Source organism: Camellia sinensis, chromosome 2, assembly GCF_055761805.1.
Source record: "Camellia sinensis isolate YWXY chromosome 2, ASM5576180v1, whole genome shotgun sequence".
NCBI lineage: Eukaryota > Viridiplantae > Streptophyta > Magnoliopsida > Ericales > Theaceae > Camellia > Camellia sinensis.
Genome location: NC_138962.1, coordinates 16,504,858 through 16,526,561, shown reverse-complemented (window position 1 = coordinate 16,526,561; position 21,704 = coordinate 16,504,858). Strand labels below are relative to the sequence as shown.

Sequence of the window (21,704 nt, the reverse complement as noted above, 5' to 3'; positions counted from 1 at the left end):
TAAAAAGACATTTTGCCCTTTAATCCCAAAACTGAGAATGTTCTCAATTTTAAAACTGAGAATGTTCTCAATTTATAATTATCAAAACTAAGAAATTTCTCAATTTTTTCTAGTATGAACTAAGAATATTATCAAAACGAAGAAATTTATAATTATCAATTTTGAGAAATTTCTCAATTTTTTTCATGATTAAAATTGAGAATATTATAAACTGAGAATGTTCTCAACTTCAAATTAGAATTCAGAAGAACAATGTAGTCGAGTACATAGGGTTACAATTTCAGATCTGGTGAACTTTTTGACTTGGAAGGTTGCAATTTGGGGTTCGATTCAAAGCCCTGGTGTGATCTGCGTACTTCTTGACCTGTTCTTGGTTCAATTTTTGAACTTTAATGATCCTGCAATTTTTGTTTCTGGCTTAATAATGTGATTATGTGGCTTAACACTCATGTTTTCTTTTGGGTCACTTGATGGCTAATATATAGTCTTGGTGTCAAATGTTTCTTGTACACTTCAATCTGGTAATAATAAGAACATCTGATCAACACTTGCTTTTTCCTGTCTCTGCGTTGATTCTATGATACAGATAGCATATTTCCTTCAACGATGCTCGTTTGAGTTCATTGTTAAATAATGGGTTTTCAAATCTTTATCTTCTTTCTTGTTGTTCATTTTCCAATTTGTAATTTTCAATTATTACCCATCTGAAGTTGCGTAGAACTTCAAATTGCAACCGTAAAGAGAGAGAGAATGAAGACAGCAATGATGTTTGGCAGCTATGAGGAGGTCTTGGAAGGATAAATTGGGCTATTAAAAATTAATGGGACTTGAAGGAGCAAATAATTTTATTTAGGACTTAATGGATTATAAGTTCACAAAATGGGACTTGTATGTAAATGCCTCTAAAAAAAACAATGTCCTCTGCACAAAAATAAAGAATATCCACTTTTCCACGCCAAAAACCATCTGTAAAAATAAAATTCACATCTACATCAAAATACAATACATCCGCATCTACATCCACATCTATTAATTCATTCCCTGTACAAATTATTAATATTTTCTAAAATACAATACATCCACATCTACATCAAAATTCACATTCAAAAAATCATATACTGAGGCACTGACCGGACAACTCGGATCATTGTCACCCGCAATGAACAATACAGGCACCTCTATATTAGCAACGACAGATGGGTCAATTCTTGTGCCATAGAATGAAACCCCAATGCCAAAACAGGCACCCCCGTCCTGGGCGAGCGCATTTATTACTCGGCCACCTCCAAAGCAGAATCCGATGATACCAAGCTTCTTTGAGATTCCTACAGCTACAAACTCATCCATCATCCATTTTTTAGAGGTTGAAATGTCTTTTGCAATCCTTTCCGGGGTTTGTTGTGCCAACCATTCTTCAAATAAAGTCTTTGGTCTGTCCTTTGGCCATGGATCCCCACGAAACAAGTCCGATACTAGTACACTAACAATATTTATTTCAAGAAAAACACCGGTAAAAATTATATAAAGGATCATTTTAAGAATCGTTAACAATGTTGACAAAGATATGGAAAGACAAGACAACATGGATATCCATGCATAGACCAGCAGCATTAGATACAGAATGCTCAAGTTTGTTTGGGTGCCAAAGGCATAAAACCGTAAATGAAGCCTTTTTAAAAATTTATTTGAAATATATTTTTCTTTTATGTTGAAATGAAAAACAAGTTTGTTTAGGTGCCACAGGCATAAAAAACTATAATGAAGCATTTTTAAAATTTTATTTGAAATATATTTTTCTTTTATGTTGAAATGCAAAATTACTAATTACATTCAAGTTTAAAACTTTCAATTCCCAAAACAAATTGAACAGTAGTATAATATTTATAAAAAAAAAAATTCGAGATTAAGATAGCTCTCCCTACTTTTTTAGTTGTTAGTGTGATCACAAATGAAAAATCTTATTTGCCTAGCACTGAGGCCACTTCTGACTAGATGCATGTATGCCCTATTTCCAGTGTATCAAACATCATCTAATACAAGTGTCTTTGGTAGTTGTAGTGTAGTACAAATGTATTTTCACACATGATGTCTAAAAATCAGGAAACATACTTGTAACCGTTGCAGGCAACACAATATGCAAAATCTCTAGTGGATGAATCCTCAAATCCTAAGATATCGGACAAGAGCAAGATGCCGGTTACATTGTTGTTCTTCACTACAGTGAAATGATAAGCAAGGATACTGTCATGTCCCTCCCCTATCGAAATCTCAACTCCATTGACTAGCTCACAAGCCTCGTCATTTATACCATCTTCAACTTCCACTGGGCTGCAAGATACTTTACAAGCCGTAGATTTTATAAAACATAACGAGGGCAAGCGAGGATTTGAAATTGCAGATTCTCTGGACAATAACTGAAGCCTTTATACTCAAAATTTCCAATTATGAATAACAACTTTTTAGCACTATAACATATAAAAGGCAGAAAGAAGACATTTGTTTTAAGTGAAATACTCTTATGTGCTCTACTTCAAGCATAAAATGCAAATCCAAAATATACATATTTGACCAGACCAATTATGAATAAGATATATAAATATTCCATTTTACAGCCAAAAAAAGACAATGACAAGTAAACAACATATGATTGGCACTCCTATCGTTTTCTTCTGTAAATTGTAGAACTAGTTTCCTCTACTTGTTTACAAGTGATCTAGGTATGGCTATAAGAAGAAAAAGTTCACTTGGGTTCGAATGATAACAAATTAAATTGATAAATATACCAAATTATCATAACACACAATTTACATGTTGAAGCATCATTTATTTTGCAAGCAACGTGCCACTGGGATGGGATGGGAAGTGTTGCAGTTACCATTTAAGAAAACCATTTTCGGGTCAACCTTGGTCATGGAAACTCTCTCTTTATACATCAATTTTTCTCACCATACCATATCATGCCAACCAAAATATACCCAAATTAAAACCATCAAAGGTCGTATACCAGAAACTGTATGAGACCATTCACCCCATATATGAGTATGATGAATAAGACAAGGCAAAGGATTTCAATGGTTAACTGAATGTAAACCATGGTTGCCTATTTTTACCTAATTAAGTGAAGGTTAAGGTCACAAATCATAATTTTTGTAAGTTTCAAAATCAAGAATAGACCATTTTACATTTCTAAAGATCAACAAAATAAAGCATCCATCCAACCAAAAACTCAAATATGGGAGCTCTTACTATTAAGATGGTGGTCTAACGAGAGAATTTGTTCCCCACAAATCCTTTTGCTTCGAATCCTTGATGTCCATTTTGCAAATGACGCTAATAACGATGCCACATGTAACGTAAGCTTCAAATTTCCAAATGTGTTGACATTGAAACTTCTATGGATCTTTTAGAACACCCAAATGTCATTCTATTTTCCTTGTACACGAATGTGCTTAAATTATCAAAATTACCACTTACAACTTTATTCACATACAGAAGCTACATTTCACACACACCAACCATGAACAAATTAGGTAGAGGGGGCGGGGGGGAGGTGCTATGGCAGAAGGGTCAATAAACATGACAACAATACCAGATACATCTACCTTGCTTACTAATGATTCTAATCTGGTTCATTCCTCAACCCACAACCACTTCCCATCCCCAACCCTTGCCCAAATCTTGACTCATACATAAATTTGAGTAAACAGCCACTGTTAGGTTTTATTTCTTGGCAATCCCGTTTGACAAAACTCCTTTGAGTTGTAATTTTATTCGCACTTTTTATTTCAGTGAGGCTATGAGTGTTTAGATGCGAATCCAACCCGAATTGTGCTTTTCAGAGAAGTTTGTGTTGATAAAGCTTTCAAGATTGCCACTTCGCTGATTATGACGGGGATCGAGCTGCCCGGTCAGCTCGCGGGGGTCCAGGGGGCAGCGCCCCTTGGCGGGTCCGGGGCAGCGCCCCCGAAGCAAAATGCAAAAATGCATTCAAAATTGCCTGTCCGCTCGAGCGGACATACCCGCGCTCGAGCGGAGAATCCCTTGTTCCAGCAGTTTTGGTCGCCTGCAAAAATACTGAGATGTGTGATTTTGCGCTCGAGCGGGCTTTCTGGCGCTCGAGCGGACCTCTGTGATATTTCGCGCATATTTTGCTGAAGCCCGCTCGAGCGGGCTGTTGGGCGCTCGAGCGGAGATCGCGGGACAGATTCTATAAATTCGCGTGTTGGGTCAGATTTTAGGATAACTTCTCCAGATCTTCTTTTTGGTTTCTAGGGTTTATATCTGGGGATACTTTGTGAGTTTTCTTTGATGTTTTATTGAGTATTCAACTCATGTTCTAAAGAGAGTACATCAAAGGTTGTGTTTTGTTCTACAAAAGAGAGTGTTGTTCTTCAGTTGTGTATTCTGAAGAATTCGAGCCTGAAGCTGTGGTGGAATCCAGAGTGGCTCATCAGAAAGACAATTCCGTGGTGAAGATGGGGTTGGAAGAGGCACATAGAGGTTGGTTCAATTAGGCGTGGATTCGCTAGGTAATTGAGAGTATACCTGTGTAATTCCTTTAAATCTTCTTAGTGGATTGTTCTTGTGGCTGTTGCCCGTGGTTTTTTGATCACAGTTGGAGGTGTCCAATTGTGGTTTTTTCCACGTTAAAATTGTTGTGTCTCTTTGTCTTGATTGTTTGATTGTTTGATTGGGATTGTTATATTCTGCTATAAATTGATACATAATCACAAATCAACATCTAGGGGATTTCTAGATTTTTCAATTGGTATCAGAGCAGGTCGTTCTATTTTTTTTTTAAAAAAAATATTTTCTTTTAGAACGAGATCTTGTTTGATTTGTGATAATGGATACAATTCGTGAAGGAAATTCTATGGTTCGACCACCCCTACTTGACGGATCCAATTATCCTTTTTGGAAAGCTCGGATGAGATCTTTTTTAAAATCTATTGATGAAAAAGTTTGGCAATCCGTCATGAATGGGTGGACTGAACCAACAATTACTGTTGATGGAGTTACAATCCCCAAACCAATTGATCAGTGGGACACAACTGATTACCAAAATAGTAGCTGGAATAGTAAAGCTATCAATTCTCTCTTTTGCGCTGTCACACCTGAAGAATTTAGTCGTATTTGTAATTGTGAAGTCGCAAAAGAGGCTTGGGATATCTTACAAACTATTTATGAGAGCACTCCTTCTGTTAAACGCTCAAAACTTCAAAGGCTCACATCTAGTTTCGAAAACCTTTCAATGAAAGATAGTGAGACCTTTGATGAATTTTATGCGAAGTTGAGTGACATTGTAAATTCCAGCTTCAATTTAGGTGAAAAAATTCCATAATCCAAAGTTGTGGGAAAAATTTTGAGATCCTTGCCCGATCGGTTCCAACCAAAAGTTACGGCTATTGAGGAGGCTCAAGATGTTGACAACCTCAAGCTGGATCAGTTGGTTGGAAATCTCCAAACTTATGAAGCACACAGGAATTTCAAACAGAAACAAAAAGATATTGCTTTTAGTAGTACTCATAAAGTTAGAGAGGATTCTGATGAGGATTGTGATATAGATTCCAAGATTATGGCTGCTTTTGTTAAACAATTTAAAAAATCTTTTTTGAAAAAGAATCCTAATCTTTTGGAATCTACTCATTCTCATAAATCTAAAGGCAAAGATAAACTCAAAATTAATTCTATAGCCAAGAAGGAGAAAGGAAAGATACAAGGAAACACTGAAAGACTCCAATGCTATGAATGCCAAGGATTTGGCCATTTTGCTCAAGAATGCCCCACTCGGTTGAAGAAGAAGAAAGCCCTTGCCATCACTTGGGATGATGAATCTGAATCTGATGAAGATGAAAGTGACAATGAAGGTCAAGGCGAAGAGGGTCATAAACAATTTCTTGCTTTCATGGCGGCTTCTGAAGCTGAAGGACAAACAGATTCTCCAAAGAGGTCAGTTGAGAATATCACTGATGATGAAGCCTCGGAGAGCGATCATGAAGAGCTTGAGCAAGCTTATGAAAAGTTGTATAAGGAGTCTCTTAAGTTATTCAAACTGAATGACAAACTCACAAAGAAACTCAAAGCATGTGAATGTGAGAATGTCAAACTTAAGGAGGAGATTTCCGAGGCCAGGATTAATGCCATTAAGGTAGCTGATGATCGACAAGTTCTTTGTGCAAAACTGTTGACTTGTGAGACAGAGAGGAATGAGTTGCTGCAAACCCATGCCATGTATGAAGACAAGATTGAATCTCTGGAGATGTCACAAGTTGCTTTGGAAGAACTAATGATCAAAAAGGAGGAAGAGCTCAAGTGTGCAATGGTTACCATTGGTCTTTGGAACAAAGGATCAAAGACTTTGGAGGATATCATTGGGTCTCAACAAATGAGTTGTGACAAGAGTGGCATTGGCTTTGGTGGTAAGAAAGAGCAAAAACAGAGTGCTTCAACATCTTATGATACAAGAACTCAAGGTAAGGGAGGACAAAAGATTCAACAAGAGGAAAGACTTCTCAAACTCCCTAGAGTTGGTAAGGTAAAAGAAAAGAAGGTACACCCTGTTTTTATTTGTCATCATTGTGGTATGCATGGTCATATTCGCCCTTATTGTTATAAGTTGCATGGGAAAGTGTCTCAAAAGGGTAGAAATTCGAATACTTTTTGGGTTAGGAGACAGCCTTACATGTCTAAGCGAAATACCAAGATTCATGAAGGTGTTCACAACACCACGACATTTACCAAGACCGCTAGACCTAATTTTGTTAAGATCAAAAAGATTTGGGTGAGAAAACTTGACTTGTGTTAATTTGTTTATTTGATTTAGCTTTTTGTGTATTGTTTTTTAATAAAAAAAAAATGTGTGCTTGTTCATTTTTTTTTTAAAAAAAAAAAAAAAAAAATCCCAAACAGATTTTCTTAGTATGGTTTTGCAAGCTTGAAATTTTTGAGTGGTCCTTGGTGCATATTGGATTTGATGAGAAAACCTATTACATGTTAATATGTGTGTGCTTTCTGTGGTCATTTTTCATTTTGGAGTGTGTGTTCTTTGATTAGTATGTCTCATTCTGTACACATTCTTGGATTAGCAAATTTTGGAGTCTTCCGCCTTAGTGATTATTTTTTATATGGACTTCTGACATTGTATCTTTTGCTTTTCTAGAGGAATTGACCTATACTAGCATATCTTGGGTGATGTTGAGTCTCTTAACCACCTACCATCCTTTTGCATCTCCATGGCTTTCCCCTTAATTCTTTGCAGTCTAGCCATGAGGAAAAGGCTACCTCAGAGTCACCAACCAGGTCATCCTTATTATATCCATGCTTCTCTGGTTCGGTTTCCATACTCTTGAGCGTGTCAGCCACCAATGATTGTGCAAAAGAAAAAGAAAAAGAAAAAGAAAAAGAAAAAGAAAAAGAAAAAGAAAAAGGAAAAGAAAAAGGAAAAATATGCACAAGCAAGGAAAGAAAAAAATGTGCAAAAGAAAGAAAGAAAAAAAAAGAAAAAGATTAATTGATTGAGGGGGAGCCTCCGCCTTTACTCACCAAATACCCCTTGATTCCTAGTGGTTTGACTTTCCTTTGTTGTGCTTAGATTCTCTTGTCGGAGGTCCAGCTTTCATATCACTACTAGGATTGAATCTAGTGTTTGTCGAACTCCAAGAGTCACACACACACTTTTATCATGGGATCTATGCTTTTCACATAATGCATCACTTTCTTTCATGAGGAATTTTCTACAGACTGTGCACATTGTGTTTACTAGTAATGGTGCTTCTTGGATAATCTTATGTGTTTTAAGGTACTAATCTAAAATTCCTTACTTGCTCCACCATATTATTTTTTATCGTTTTCTTCTTGTTCACTGTTTTCAGTGTTTGTGGTTGCTTTCAGTGAGGGGGAGTTTGGTTCATCTTGTTTTGGCTTGGTAAGGAAGTTTGGTTTCTCTTTGTAAGAGTTGTTTAGCATGAACACTTTGATATGTTTGGAAAGGGAGATTGGCTATATGTTTTGCATGTTGCTATGCACTATTTGCCCTTCTTGTATGTTTCTGATATTTCCATCGTCATATCATTGTTTGTGTGGTTTATGATCTTGCTTTGGTTGTTTGAGAGTTGTTGTTCATGAGTCTTAGTTTTCATCTATTCATGTTTTCCATCTCATGTTTCAAGATAATCGTGTCATATGTCTATTGCTTTTTCATATACTATTGTGGGACTAATTGTTGTTTTGGAGATTGTGGCACTAATAACTGTTTTACAGATCATGACCTTGAGAAAGAAGTTGGTTTTTGTTGGCTGTAATGGGTTGGGGTGTTTAGGATTTTATTTGTTAGGTGTGTTTTGTCACGGCATTGCCAAAGGGGGAGATTGTTAGGTTTTATTTCTTGGCAATCCCGTTTGACAAAACTCCTTTGAGTTGTAATTTTATTCGCACTTTTTATTTCAGTGAGGCTATGAGTGTTTAGATGCGAATCCAACCCGAATTGTGCTTTTCAGAGAAGTTTGTGTTGATAAAGCTTTCAAGATTGCCACTTCGCTGATTATGACGGGGATCGAGCTGCCCGGTCAGCTCGCGGGGGTCCAGGGGGCAGCGCCCCTTGGCGGGTCCGGGGCAGCGCCCCCGAAGCAAAATGCAAAAATGCATTCAAAATTGCCTGTCCGCTCGAGCGGACATACCCGCGCTCGAGCGGAGAATCCCTGGTTCCAGCAGTTTTGGTCGCCTGCAAAAATACTGAGATGTGTGATTTTGCGCTCGAGCGGGCTTTCTGGCGCTCGAGCGGACCTCTGTGATATTTCACGCATATTTTGCTGAAGCCCGCTTGAGCGGGCTGCTGGGCGCTCGAGCGGAGATCGCGGGACAGATTCTATAAATTCGCGTGTTGGGTCAGATTTTAGGATAACTTCTCCAGATCTTCTTTTTGGTTTCTAGGGTTTATATCTGGGGATACTTTGTGAGTTTTCTTTGATGTTTTATTGAGTATTCAACTCATGTTCTAAAGAGAGTACATCAAAGGTTGTGTTTTGTTCTACAAAAGAGAGTGTTGTTCTTCAGTTGTGTATTCTGAAGAATTCGAGCCTGAAGCTGTGGTGGAATCCAGAGTGGCTCATCAGAAAGACAATTCCGTGGTGAAGATGGGGTTGGAAGAGGCACATAGAGGTTGGTTCAATTAGGCGTGGATTCGCTAGGTAATTGAGAGTATACCTGTGTAATTCCTTTAAATCTTCTTAGTGGATTGTTCTTGTGGCTGTTGCTCGTGGTTTTTTGATCACAGTTGGAGGTGTCCAATTGTGGTTTTTTCCACGTTAAAATTGTTGTGTCTCTTTGTCTTGATTGTTTGATTGTTTGATTGGGATTGTTATATTCTGCTTTAAATTGATACATAATCGCAAATCAACATCTAGGGGATTTCTAGATTTTTCAGCCACTAAAACCCCCTCCACTCCTTTACTCAAACCTATACCAACTTGAGTTTCACTCAAATTTTGACTCAAATCAAGGGAGACTCATTTCCATTACTCAAATTTATATCCAATCAAAACTTGACACATAGGTGCATTTACCCAAATTTTCCAAATTCTCCTTTACTCTGACTCCTGGCATCCACTCAAAACTTAACACTAGGTAATTTTACTAAAATTTGATTTTATCAATTGGAGTGTTTCATATCAAATGAAGCCTTTTACTAAAACTTCTACTCAATTTATTTACGTTTATTTTTATCTTTATTGATTTTTTTTTGCTGATTATAGAGTGATTCTTTAAAAGAAAAAAAAAGTGTAATATCATTAATTAATTCAAGATTCACAACTGAATCAACCCAAACTATAAGAACTAGATCAGTACTATAATAAGCACGAATCTCAACAACCCATTAATATTTCTTCAAAAATTTGAACAATCAATAAAAAAAACAATTTTAATAATAATAAAAAAAAGTAATGGAAACAAACTTACAGAAAAGGGAAGCTGAGGAGAAGCAAAAGTTGAAAACAAGTGAGGGTGGTGATGGTTGAGCTGCCTTCTAAGTAAGATTGGAGCCGAAAACAAGGGTGATGATGCCAACCCCATAGCCATATCCCTCTACTCTTTTACTCTAAAAATGGTTGCAAAATTCAACTGCAGAATGGAAAAAACAAACAAGTGGAAGATGATGAATCATCATCATCATCCATTACAAATATGTAACGGATATTTATTGTGGTTCTTTTTCAAGGATTTAAATCAATCAAATTTGGGCCTCAAAATCATATTCCCCCAAATCACCCCCATTGTGTGGTTGGGGGCCCTAGTTGGTCATGGGTTAACCCGACCCGCCTACTGTTTGTCTTATTTTTATTTATTTAGAAACTCTCAATTTTAGTTTAAAAAAGTCAAAAAAATCACTAAAAAAAATCAACTACTCTCTTTATTTATTTATTTTTTGTATGTTTTTCTATAAAAAGTAAAAAAAAAAACACCAAAAAAGTAAATTTCGAAAACAAATCTTAATTTTTTCTAGTGTATAAATGTTATGGACCACAAAAAGATACCACTAAAAAAATTTACTTTATTTGTTATTTTGAAATAATATATTTGGACCACTAAAGAATAAAAAAATTATACAAATGCCTAGTTGTTCGAAATAAAAATGACATGTGAATTTTGTCATAAAATAGTATTTGTAAATATTTCATTTTGACTAGTATAATACTTGTCCCATCACCGGATCATTGCCCTACGATAATCATATAATAGTCATAATTTTGAAGAATTTCTTGAAAGGAAACTAAAACGTCGTGTTTAGTGGAAACATAATAATGCTCAGATATGGTGATGGCTCCAATTTTCATCACAAGACCCATTTGCAACCATGAATATAGGAAGCCATTAATTCCATAGAGTGCCTAAACTAACTTAAGAATATACATCATTCTATCCATCAAAGAGAAATTATATTGACCCAACTACATGGAATTACAGAGACAACTAATAATCTCTGCTTTCTAAAGAACTCAATTGAAGGAAAACAATCAGTTAACAATGTATCTTCCCAATTGCTTAGGTTTTCTTCATCAATTACACAAGTCAAGAAACGATGGATCTTGATACCTGCTTCTGTGGGAAAAAAAGTAGCATTTAAAACAAAAATTTCCCAAATACAAAGGTTCTTGGCCAACATTCACCAAGTGACAGTAGGTTTCCATCTCTTCTCAATAAACAACAAGGCTACTTGCTCTCAATTTCAGATGTGGAAACTCGCTACTGAGGAAGAAAATTGAATATTGTGACTTGTGAGTAACATAGTAAGAGGAAAATGGATTTCCTTGCAATTAAACAAGTATTTTCTCTTCTAAAGATGAACCATGAAAGTACTGTCAAGCATTAAATATGATTGTAGAAGATCAGACATCAGTCAATTGAAAAAATGATCTTCTCACCAATCTATACAGGAGAAAATAAATAGAAAGAAGTAACAACAAAAATGGCAACGAAACCTATGGCCTGTCTAGCTATGGATTTGCTATCCTCACAATATGCATAAAATTCAGCTAAAAAAGGGTGACCCAATGCACAAGTTTCCCACTATAGCGAGGTCTAGGGTGGGCAAGAAAAACACATCCTTACCCTCATTTCTAGAGAGGAGGTTTCCGTAACTTGAACTTGCGCCCCCAAGGACACTAATGACAAAGCTTATAGTTAAGCATCTGATAGTTAAGCATGGGTAAATACAAAATAAGGTCATTGAAAGATATAACAAAGTAATTTCCTCCTACACTAACGGTAGTGATAATGGACAGTCATATAAGTCAAATATGAGAACCATATGGGTAACTTTTTCCCATAGAACTGGAAATACTTTACATAGCATTATTATGCTTGGACTTTGAGTAGTCTGACATATTACCATGATTCAGAGGCATTATTGACATAATATACAGAAGAATGAGATAAAATATGAGATGAAAAGTTCACAGACATGCAGATGAGATCAAAAATATCATCCTACTGAATTCCCATAAATGAAAGAGGCAAAGAAAATACCAAAGTTAAAGCAATTATGCCATCTAAAGGCACCACGAAAGTTGTCCAAATAAGCCTAATGTCGCCTGTCCACAAGAGGATAATAAAATCATGAGTAGAAATACTGATATAGCGTATAATAGAGGATTGATATATCTCACAAGAATCAAAGCAACTAGTCATGAACATAATATAACTCACCCAAAACTGGACCACCGATACCCCTCATAGACATAGTTACATATAAGAACATATATGTTGAAAACCCAGAGTATAAATGGAAAATACTTTCTGTGTCCAAATAACTGCAGAAACAAAAATCTGATAAAATATGACAACAGTTAGAAGCATTACTTGATGGTGCTGATATTGATGCTACCAAATTCAATCCAAAGAATACATTATAATTTTAAATTTTAAAATGAAATAAAAGGAGTACTATATAATTTTAACATCTCCACAAATTCAATAATTGTGCAACCTGTCACTGTACCTTAATGTGCAATAGAAAATTCTGAATTTAGCAAAGCTTGAAAATAAAATTTAACATATCCAAAAAAGCAATTATACCAATTATTATTTGTTTATGAGTAATGCTACAATGACAATTTATTTTTACCATCATATCTTACCATATGATGTGTCAGTCTAACTATCAACATTGCATTGGAGATATACGCAAGTCGTGGGTCCCATTAAACCAGTATTGTGTTGACAAGATGGTAAGAATAATATGGTATAGAAATGTGGGAAGTGTAGCAATATTGTTTGTTATAATATTTACACTAACAGTTTATCATTCTGTTTGTATCTCTTTTGAAAGACCGCATAAGAATTTTCTATATTTCACTACCATTTCCATACATTCAAAACTTTTTCAACGTTAATAGTTCCATAAATCTTACCATGCCAGTTTGCGGCCTGATTTTACTACTTACTCATTTTTGGTCTATGTAAATCAGAGATAGTCTCCGTAAATCATATGGTGTGCTAACGATTGGTAACAATAAGCCCATGTGGCATTCAACATGAAGTTTTGAACTACAATTTGAAGTCCTTCTAGGAAAACCAAGCTTTAAGTAGTATCTTAACATTACAATGAGTTCATATCATTTAGATTTAGAATTGTCTTCCTATTTGAATTTTTTTGTATAAAATTCATGAAAATAGGAGCTGGGACGCAATTTTAGAAGTTAGGTGCCTTATACATTTGATAGCTCCTCCCTTCTGTAGCAATAAGGCATATAGGTTTAGGGTTAGGAAATAAGTCTATATAAAGGCTTAAACAAAAAAATGTTAAAAGGGATGATGACATTGGAGTTCATTAAACTGTCAAAGATTCTTTTATCTCCATCATCTCCCTTTTCTATCTCACATCAAGATGCATGGAAGTCACTTTTGCACCCTTCTTGGAACTCTTTTTGGCCTTACTCAATTTCCTCTTTCTCCCTCTTAATTCTGTCTCCTTCTCTTTCAGTTCTCTTAAAGTTTACAACCCCAGACGAGGTTTAATTCATGTAGCTAAATAAAAGTTTCAATTGACAAATCATTTCTTGTCAATTCCAACTTCCAAGTAAACCAACTTTACAAAATGTAATAAATTCTGTACACATTACAAGCAAATTCAAACATCAATTATTAGTAATGACATGTGAATATCTTGTACATAGTCTAAAAATGATCAATTAAAGAGATCCTTAATTTTTACCCAAAAAGAAAAGAAAAAAAAATGTTTCAACCACCAACACTGGCAGAGGAGAGAAGAGGAGAAACTAATTTGAATTCGCAGAAGGAGCTGACTTTTGAGAAACTAATCATATCACGGTTTAGTCAAAACAAATACCCAAAAATATACAGAGATAATCAAGAGAAGGAACAAAAAAAACTGCAGAATTGAACAATTCCAATAGATTAAATGATGAAATCAAAAGTTCATGTACTCATAAATACCAAAGAAATCAATCAATTTGAAAGGTAAGAATCGACTTATATATATATATCTCAACAGGAAAAAAGAAAAAATTCGGAAAAACATACCTGAAGCAGTCTCCGTGGTTTACCTTGAAGTTGTGAAACCCTAGAGAAAGAGAGATGAATAATTTAGACAGTAACAGAGGGAAGAGAAACCTGAGAGAGAAACACGAATAGAGACAGAGAGAGACGTAGGGGGAGAGAGAGAGACAGGATTGTAGGGATGAGTTTTTGTTATGGATAACAGAGAACTATAAAATATATGTGGGCCGTGACCGAAGTGGGAAGTCGCTGCTACTGCTGCTACAAGCAGTCCGTGAGGGTAACGCGAAAGCGAGAGAGAGAGAGATTGTTAGGGTCTGTGTGAGCGAGTATGAGAGGAAAGAAGAAGAGAGGAGAGGAGGGTTACCTGGAACTCTTCCCACACAGGAGGTGTTGGGGATGTGAGAGAGAGAGACGATTGGGAGCGAGAGAGAGTAATAGTGACGACTGGGAGAAGATTGATGGTTTTTTTTTTTCCTTTTTTTTTTTCTTTTTTGATCTAAGAACAAAAAGGATAGGGAAGAGGGTGTAGGGAAGAGTGGGAAAAGAGGGAAGGCAAAAATAAAACATTTTGCGACGGAGGAATAAAAGGAGTCGCAAAAAAATTAAAACAATTGCAAACAGAAAAAGAAAAAAAACGCGTAACAAATTGTTGTATATAATACTATTTTTTGCAACGGTCTTAGATTTTCCGTCGCAAAAAAATTAAATTGACGACGGCTTTGTTTGTCGTGGCAAAAACATGATTTTTGCGACGATTTTCACACCATCGCAAAAGGTTCCATGTCCAATACTCCCTTTTCTAGTAGTGTATGTCCCAACCGGTCGTACTTGTCACGAGCAAGTTGCCGGTGACATCCCTAGAGTGGTTTACGCACTGTTTCGTATTTTTGCCCCCTCTTAACGCCTTTTTTCAACTACGTTTAAAGCGTTTTGAACTTTAATCCCCAACCTATGTGTAACGCCCTCAAAATAATAACATTAAACCCAACAAATAAGACATGCATTGATATTTAAAAGTTCCACATTCTTTCATTTCTCAGAGTTTCATTACAAAAAAAAAAAAATATTACATGTTAACAATAAAAGCAAATGCCCTACAGGCTTACAGCTTTCCAAGTTAACACTTGGTTACAACAAAAGAGTACTAACTCATACACATTAAGCCCTTGGCTTGCATTTACATGTAATACATCAAAAGTAAAACGACAACATGATGTCCGCCTCAAGCCTCCTAAGCTATGTCCTTGGAGGTGGCATGCTTCCTGCACCTGAAAATGATATTCCCATATAGGGTGAGCCACAGCCCAGTAGAAATACACTAAACCAACCATGAACAATGACTAAAATATTAGCAATTGATAGATGGCCAACAGTGATACATTCACATAAATTACATATTTATGTCATACGACTAATGAGTCCAAGTTACTTTTCATTTTCCCCTTTTCAACGGATAGGCATATAAGCACTAGCCACATTTTCAACAGATATGTATAACAACAATATCCACATTCACAGATAAGCAAATAAGCTATATCCACATTCTACAACAGATATGTATATCAACAATATCCACAGATAAGCATATAAGCTATATCCACACTTCTCTAGACAAGCATATGAGCTGTATCTACGGAGTTCATCCCCTATCTCCTCCCAACACTATCCGGTTTAGAGGTACATCCCCTATCTTCCCCTAAACCGCGGAGTACATCCCCCATCTCCTCCTCTACACATAACGTATACAAACACAATGGTTCTATATACAATCACTCAATACATACAGTTAATGTATTATATCAAACGTCAAATTCCATGACACATTCCATTGATTAGTTTCCGTTTGCCTAATCATCATGCATTGTCTACAACAATCACGACTATCCTCCACCGATAGCCCAAAGCAGATATTTCTAAACAGAAAATAAATGCACAAATGGATAATTATCAACATTTCAATTCGGTGAGTGATGAATAATTCAACTACACCTTTTAACCCCATACATTTCCAATTTCAACATTTCCACTTCATAACTTCTTTCTCACGATTAATTAACCCAATTAATCAAACAATGTAATTAGGTTATTTACCATAATTAACATTTCAACCCTTAAGGTCCCGTTTTCATCAATGATTCAACATTTATTCCATTTCTCTATACCAAACATGCATTTAGGTTTATTACAAATAAAACCCCAACTTTTGTAAAATTACACAAAAGTCCCAAACTTTCACAAAATTACCAAACCAACCCCAACATCTCAAAATACTAAAATTTAAAGACAAAATCCATAGAGAGGAGTAGGATATCCCTACCTCAAATTCGGAGTCCCAAAGGAGAAGACGACAAAACCCAACGTGCTTCAAAACCCGAGATTTTCAGATTAAAAAGTAGCCATCGACGATCAACAACTTTTTTGTAAAGGCCAAAGGTGAGCAAATCACTCCTACTAGATCAAAACCTAGAGAGAAGGTAGAGTTCTAGAGTGAGAGGCTCAACAATGGTGATTTTGGAAAAGTAAGAGAGAGAAGAGAAAGTAAAAAGTGATTTGAAAAGTCACAATTTCGGGACTTAAACCCAGTCGCCCGCTCGAGCGTAAAACACCCCGCTCGAGCGTCACTCACAGACTCCCGCTCGAGCGTCCAAACTTCCGCTCGAGCGCCGGATGCACTCTCCCAGCATTTATACAGAACCAGTCCTCCGCTCGAGCTTCCAACTCTACGCTCGAGCGGCACTCAGACAACCCCGCTCGAGCGGCCAGTCCCACGCTCGAGCGTACAACACTGCACAAGAAATACTGGATGGGTGTATTCCCCGCTCGAGCGCCAACACCTCCGCTCGAGCGTACAGGCCAAAATCTGGGCAACTAGTTTTGGTTTCTAAACTCAACCAACCTGTAACAAAACCCGCCCAACACATCCTATAACTCAATTAAGTAGTAAAAAGGATGTAAACAAGATAATAAACAACTACCAACATCCACAGACACATGTCCGGATCACTGTACAACAAGGGTAAACCCGGGATCGCTATAACCTCCCCCCCTTAAAGAATTTCGTCCCCGAAATTAAGCACAAGTTTTCAAAAACAGGTTTTCCTCCATTTTAAACAATGTTACACTTTAACATTCAACAATTCGACCCATTACCGGTCAGCCCCTCCATTTAACAAGAGGCATTTCACAATATGTAAACAACATATGTACTTCCAACATGCATTAACATTACGCATTATCTTTCCAATTTCAACAATACATTCAACACATACAATGTTACATTCAACTTCCATATGAGGCAAGTTCCAAAACATACTTCCAATAAACCAAAACATTTTCAATGTTTCACAACTTAAGACATATATAAAAGCTCTTAAGTTCAACAATAGTTCAAAATCTAAATACAAGATTACATATCAACAAACAAGTCCGGATATTTCTCGCGGACTTCCAACTCACGTTCCCAAGTGGCCTCCTCCACTCCGTGATGTTTCCACAAGACTTTCACCAAAGGAATGGTCTTGCTACGCAGGACCTGATCCCGCCTATCCAAGACCCGAACCGGTCTCTCCTCATACGAGGCATCGTCATCTACCTCTAAATCGGTCCAATCCAACACATGTGATCGATCTGGCTCATACTTCCGAAGCATACTCACATGAAACACGTCATGTACTCCGGACAACTGCGGCGGTAAGGCTAACCGATAAGCACCCTCACCAATCCTCTCAAGGATCTCAAAAGGACCAATAAACCGAGGGGATAACTTCCCACTCTTCCCAAATCTCATCAGGCCTCGTCTAGGTGATATCTTCAGAAAGGCATGATCACCTACCTCAAACGCCAAAGGCCTCCTCCTACGGTCAGCATAAGATTTCTGCCGACTCTGGGCTGTAACAAGCCTCCTACGGATAAGCTCAACTTTCTCCGTCGTCTCCCTAACCAACTCCGGACCCAACAAAGGTGCATCACCCACCTCGGCCCAACAAACTGGAGACCTACACGGTCGGCCATACAAGGCCTCAAACGGTGCCATACCGATGCTAGACTGAAAACTGTTGTTGTAGACAAACTCTACCAAGGGTAAGTGCCTCTCCCACGTCCCACTGAAGTCCAGGACACAACCCCGAAGCATATCCTTGAGGATCTGAATAGTACGCTCGGACTGCCCGTCAGTCTGAGGATGATAAGCCGTACTAAAGGTCAACTTAGTGCCCAAGGCACTCTGCAAACTCTGCCACAACCTAGCAGTAAAACGAGGATCTCTATCTGAGATGATCGTCACTGGGACCCCGTGCAATCTCACTACATCCCCAATGTACAAATCGGCAAGATGATCCACCGAATCTCTCACGGGCATAGGAATAAAGTGCGCCGACTTAGTCAACCGGTCTACAACCACCCAAATAGCATCACTACCCCGCTGAGTCCTCGGAAGACCTACAACGAAGTCCATAGTGACATGCTCCCACTTCCACTCGGCAATAGGCAAGGGTTGCAACAAACCCGCTGGCCTCTGATGCTCGGCCTTCACTTGCTGGCAAGTAAGGCACTTTGATACGAAAACAGCCACATCTCTCTTCATACCCCGCCACCAAAACTGGCGACCCAAATCCTGATACATCTTAGTACCCCCCGGATGCACCGCAAGGCGCGAATGATGAAACTCTCAGAGTACTTCCTCACGGCAAGACTCCGGTACAAACAAACGGTCTCGGTATCTCACACTCAGGTCGGGATACACCGTCAAACCCTTCTCAACTTTCCCACTGGAAATCTTCTCTCGGAGGGATTCTATCTCAAGGTCACCTCTCTGTGCCTCTAATACTCTAATCACAAGTGTAGGCTGCGCAACAACAGAAAACAAGGCCGCAGCCTCAACAGATTCGCCCAGTAGCAAATCAAACTCACCAAGTGCACCCAACATCTCCCATTCCCGGATGGCTATACTAGCTACATCACTAATGGTTTTCCTACTAAGGGCATCGGCCACAACATTGGCCTTTCCCGGATGATAGTGCAACTCAAAATCATAATCCTCGATGAACTCCATCCACCTCCTCTGCCTCAAATTCAAGTCTTTCTGTGTAAACAGATACTTCAAACTCTTGTGGTCCGAGAACACCTCGAACTTCTCACCATAAAGGTAGTGCCTCCAGATTTTCAAGGCAAAAATCACTGCCGCTAACTCTAGATCGTGTGTGGGGTAATTCTTCTCGTGTATTTTCAACTGACGTGAGCCATAAGCTACCACTTTCCCTTCTTGCATCAACACACAACCCAAACCCTCTCGTGAGGCATCACAATAAACCGCATAGCCCAACCCTCTCTCCGGAATAATCAACACCGGAGCGGTGGTCAATCTAACTTTCAGCTCTTGGAACGACTTTTTACAAGTCTCACTCCACACAAACTTGACTCCCTTCCGAGTCAGTCTAGTCAACGGTGACGCTAGCCTGGAGAAATCTTTCACAAACCGACGGTAATACCCAGCTAATCCCAGAAAACTACGGATCTCAAACACACTCTTAGGCTGTGCCCAATCTTGCACTGCCTCAACTTTGGATGTATCAACAAACACCCCTTCCCCGGATACCACGTGGCCTAAGAATTTGACTTCCCTCAGCCAGAACTCACACTTCCCAAACTTGGCATACAGCCTATGGGCTCTAAGTAACTTAAGCACCACTCTCAAGTGTGCCTCGTGCTCCTCCTCAGAAGGCGAATAGATAAGGATGTCGTCCACGAAGACGACCACAAATCGGTCTAAGAACTCCCGGAAAATCCGGTTCATCAAGTCCATAAAGATTGCCGGTGCATTGGTAAGCCCAAATGGCATCACCAGAAACTCATAATGGCCATACCGCGTACGGAATGCCGTCTTAGGAATATCCTCTTCCCTAACCCTCAACTGGTGGTAACCCGATCTCAAGTCTATCTTAGAGAAACAACGGGAACCCTTCAACTGGTCAAACAAATCATCTATACGGGGCATAGGGTACTTATTCTTAACCGTAGCCCGATTCAACTTCCGGTAGTCAATACACAATCTCAAGGCACCATCTTTCTTTTTAACAAAGAGGGCCGGTGCTCCCCACGGCGAAACACTAGGGCGAACAAAACCCTTATCTAACAATTCCTGGAGCTGAACTTTCAACTCCACCAACTCTGCTGGAGCAAAACGATAGGGTGCCATAGAAATCGGCGCCGTGCCGGGCACTAAATCAATAGAGAACTCTATCTCTCGGTGAGGTGGCAAACTAACAAGATCTTCGGGAAAGACATCCGAATACTCACAAACCACCCTCGGCAACACAATCTGAGTCTCAACACACTCACTACTCTCAAAGCTAGCAAGTAAACCACTAAGCTCACTTCGCCCTCGCGAATCATACCCTGGTGGCACAACACTACCAACCCGGTCTCCCAAGAAATGGAACCACTCCCCGCTCAAGGTACATAACGTGACCCTCTGGCGGTAGCAATCAATAACAGCCCGGTATGATGATAATCAGTCCATACCCAAAATAACATCAAAACCCTTCATAGGCATGACAACAAACGGAAAAGGAAGCCTATAGTCGGCGACCTCTATATCACATCCTCTAACACCCTGTTTCAGAATCAACTCACCCCCCAAAGGCGATACCACACAAATAGGAGATGCTAACTGTGCTAACTCTAATTCCAAAACAGATGCAAATGAAACAGATACAAAAGAATGAGATGCACCCGTATCTATCAACACATTAGCAACCGAGTTACAAAACAGAAAAGTACCTCTCACTACTGATGGAGCTGGTACTAAATCCTGCGCGGTAACAGCATACACGCGCCCCGTAGGCCCCTGGTCTACCTGCTCACCTCTCGGAGCAAAAGACTGCTGCACTGACTGGGATAACGAAGCTCCCGGATTGGCCCTCGAGGCCTGCACAGACTGAGCTGGCTGAAAACCCTGCGTCTGCCTAGAACCAGACGCTCCCGAAGTGGCACTCAACTGTGGGCAAAACCTCTTCAGGTGCCCAGGCTGTCCACACTGATAACAAGTCAAGGGCTGCCCCCTGCCTAAACTCTGACTCTGCGGTCTAGCTGAAGAAGAAGCAGCTCTCTGACCCCCACCCTTCAGCGGGCAAACAGAAACCTTGTGACCCAGCTGGCCACACTTGTAACAGGCGAAATCCCCCTGACCACCTCTCCCGGAGCCTGCACTTGGCACTGGGAAGGTCGATCTAGTAACACCACCCTGCGACTGCTGAGGGTTAGAACCCCTCTGCCTCCTGCCATCACCCTGACCATCTTGGCTCCTCTTGGAGCCTCTCTGCCCCTCATCCTCCTCCTGCATCATAATTTCCATATGAGTTGCAGCGTCCACTAGGTGTCTATACTCTCGGATGTAAGACCCACCAACTCTCAGCTTGAGGCCCCGCCTCAACTTCCGCTCAAACTCATAACAACGGCGTTCCTCGGACGCCACCAGTTCAGGTGCAAACCTGGACAAACTAGTAAAAGTAGCCTCAAACTCGGCCACTGACAAGCCCTGCTGATTAAGCCGGCTAAACTGATCCCTCAGCTTCTCCCTAGCTGCTGCAGACAAAAACCTCTCCTGAAAAGCATTTATAAACGCCTCCCAAGTACCACCAACACGAGCCTTCTCGTACTTCCACCATTGACCCCCCTTCAGTTGGAAGGAT

General features: G+C 39.0%; 1 protein-coding gene across 2 annotated transcripts; it reads right to left on the bottom strand.

Annotated features, from left to right (window-relative positions):
* Positions 1-995: 995 nt before the first annotated feature.
* On the bottom strand, positions 996-13,911 carry LOC114290369 (uncharacterized). 2 transcript variants are annotated; one of them, XM_082913831.1, is made up of 5 exons: positions 12,202-13,911; positions 12,022-12,086; positions 9,955-10,116; positions 2,110-2,414; positions 996-1,480 (listed from the first exon to the last, which is right to left on the bottom strand). In XM_082913831.1, the coding sequence occupies exons 3-5, from the start codon at positions 10,072-10,074 to the stop codon at positions 1,054-1,056; spliced, it is 852 nt and encodes a 283-aa protein (XP_082769957.1). In that variant the 5' UTR covers positions 10,075-10,116; positions 12,022-12,086; positions 12,202-13,911; the 3' UTR covers positions 996-1,053. The 2 variants fall into 2 exon arrangements, with proteins under 2 accessions (XP_082769957.1, XP_082769956.1); XM_082913830.1 differs by lacking the exons at positions 12,022-12,086; positions 12,202-13,911 and having other exon boundaries at positions 9,955-10,544.
* Positions 13,912-21,704: the final 7,793 nt, after the last annotated feature.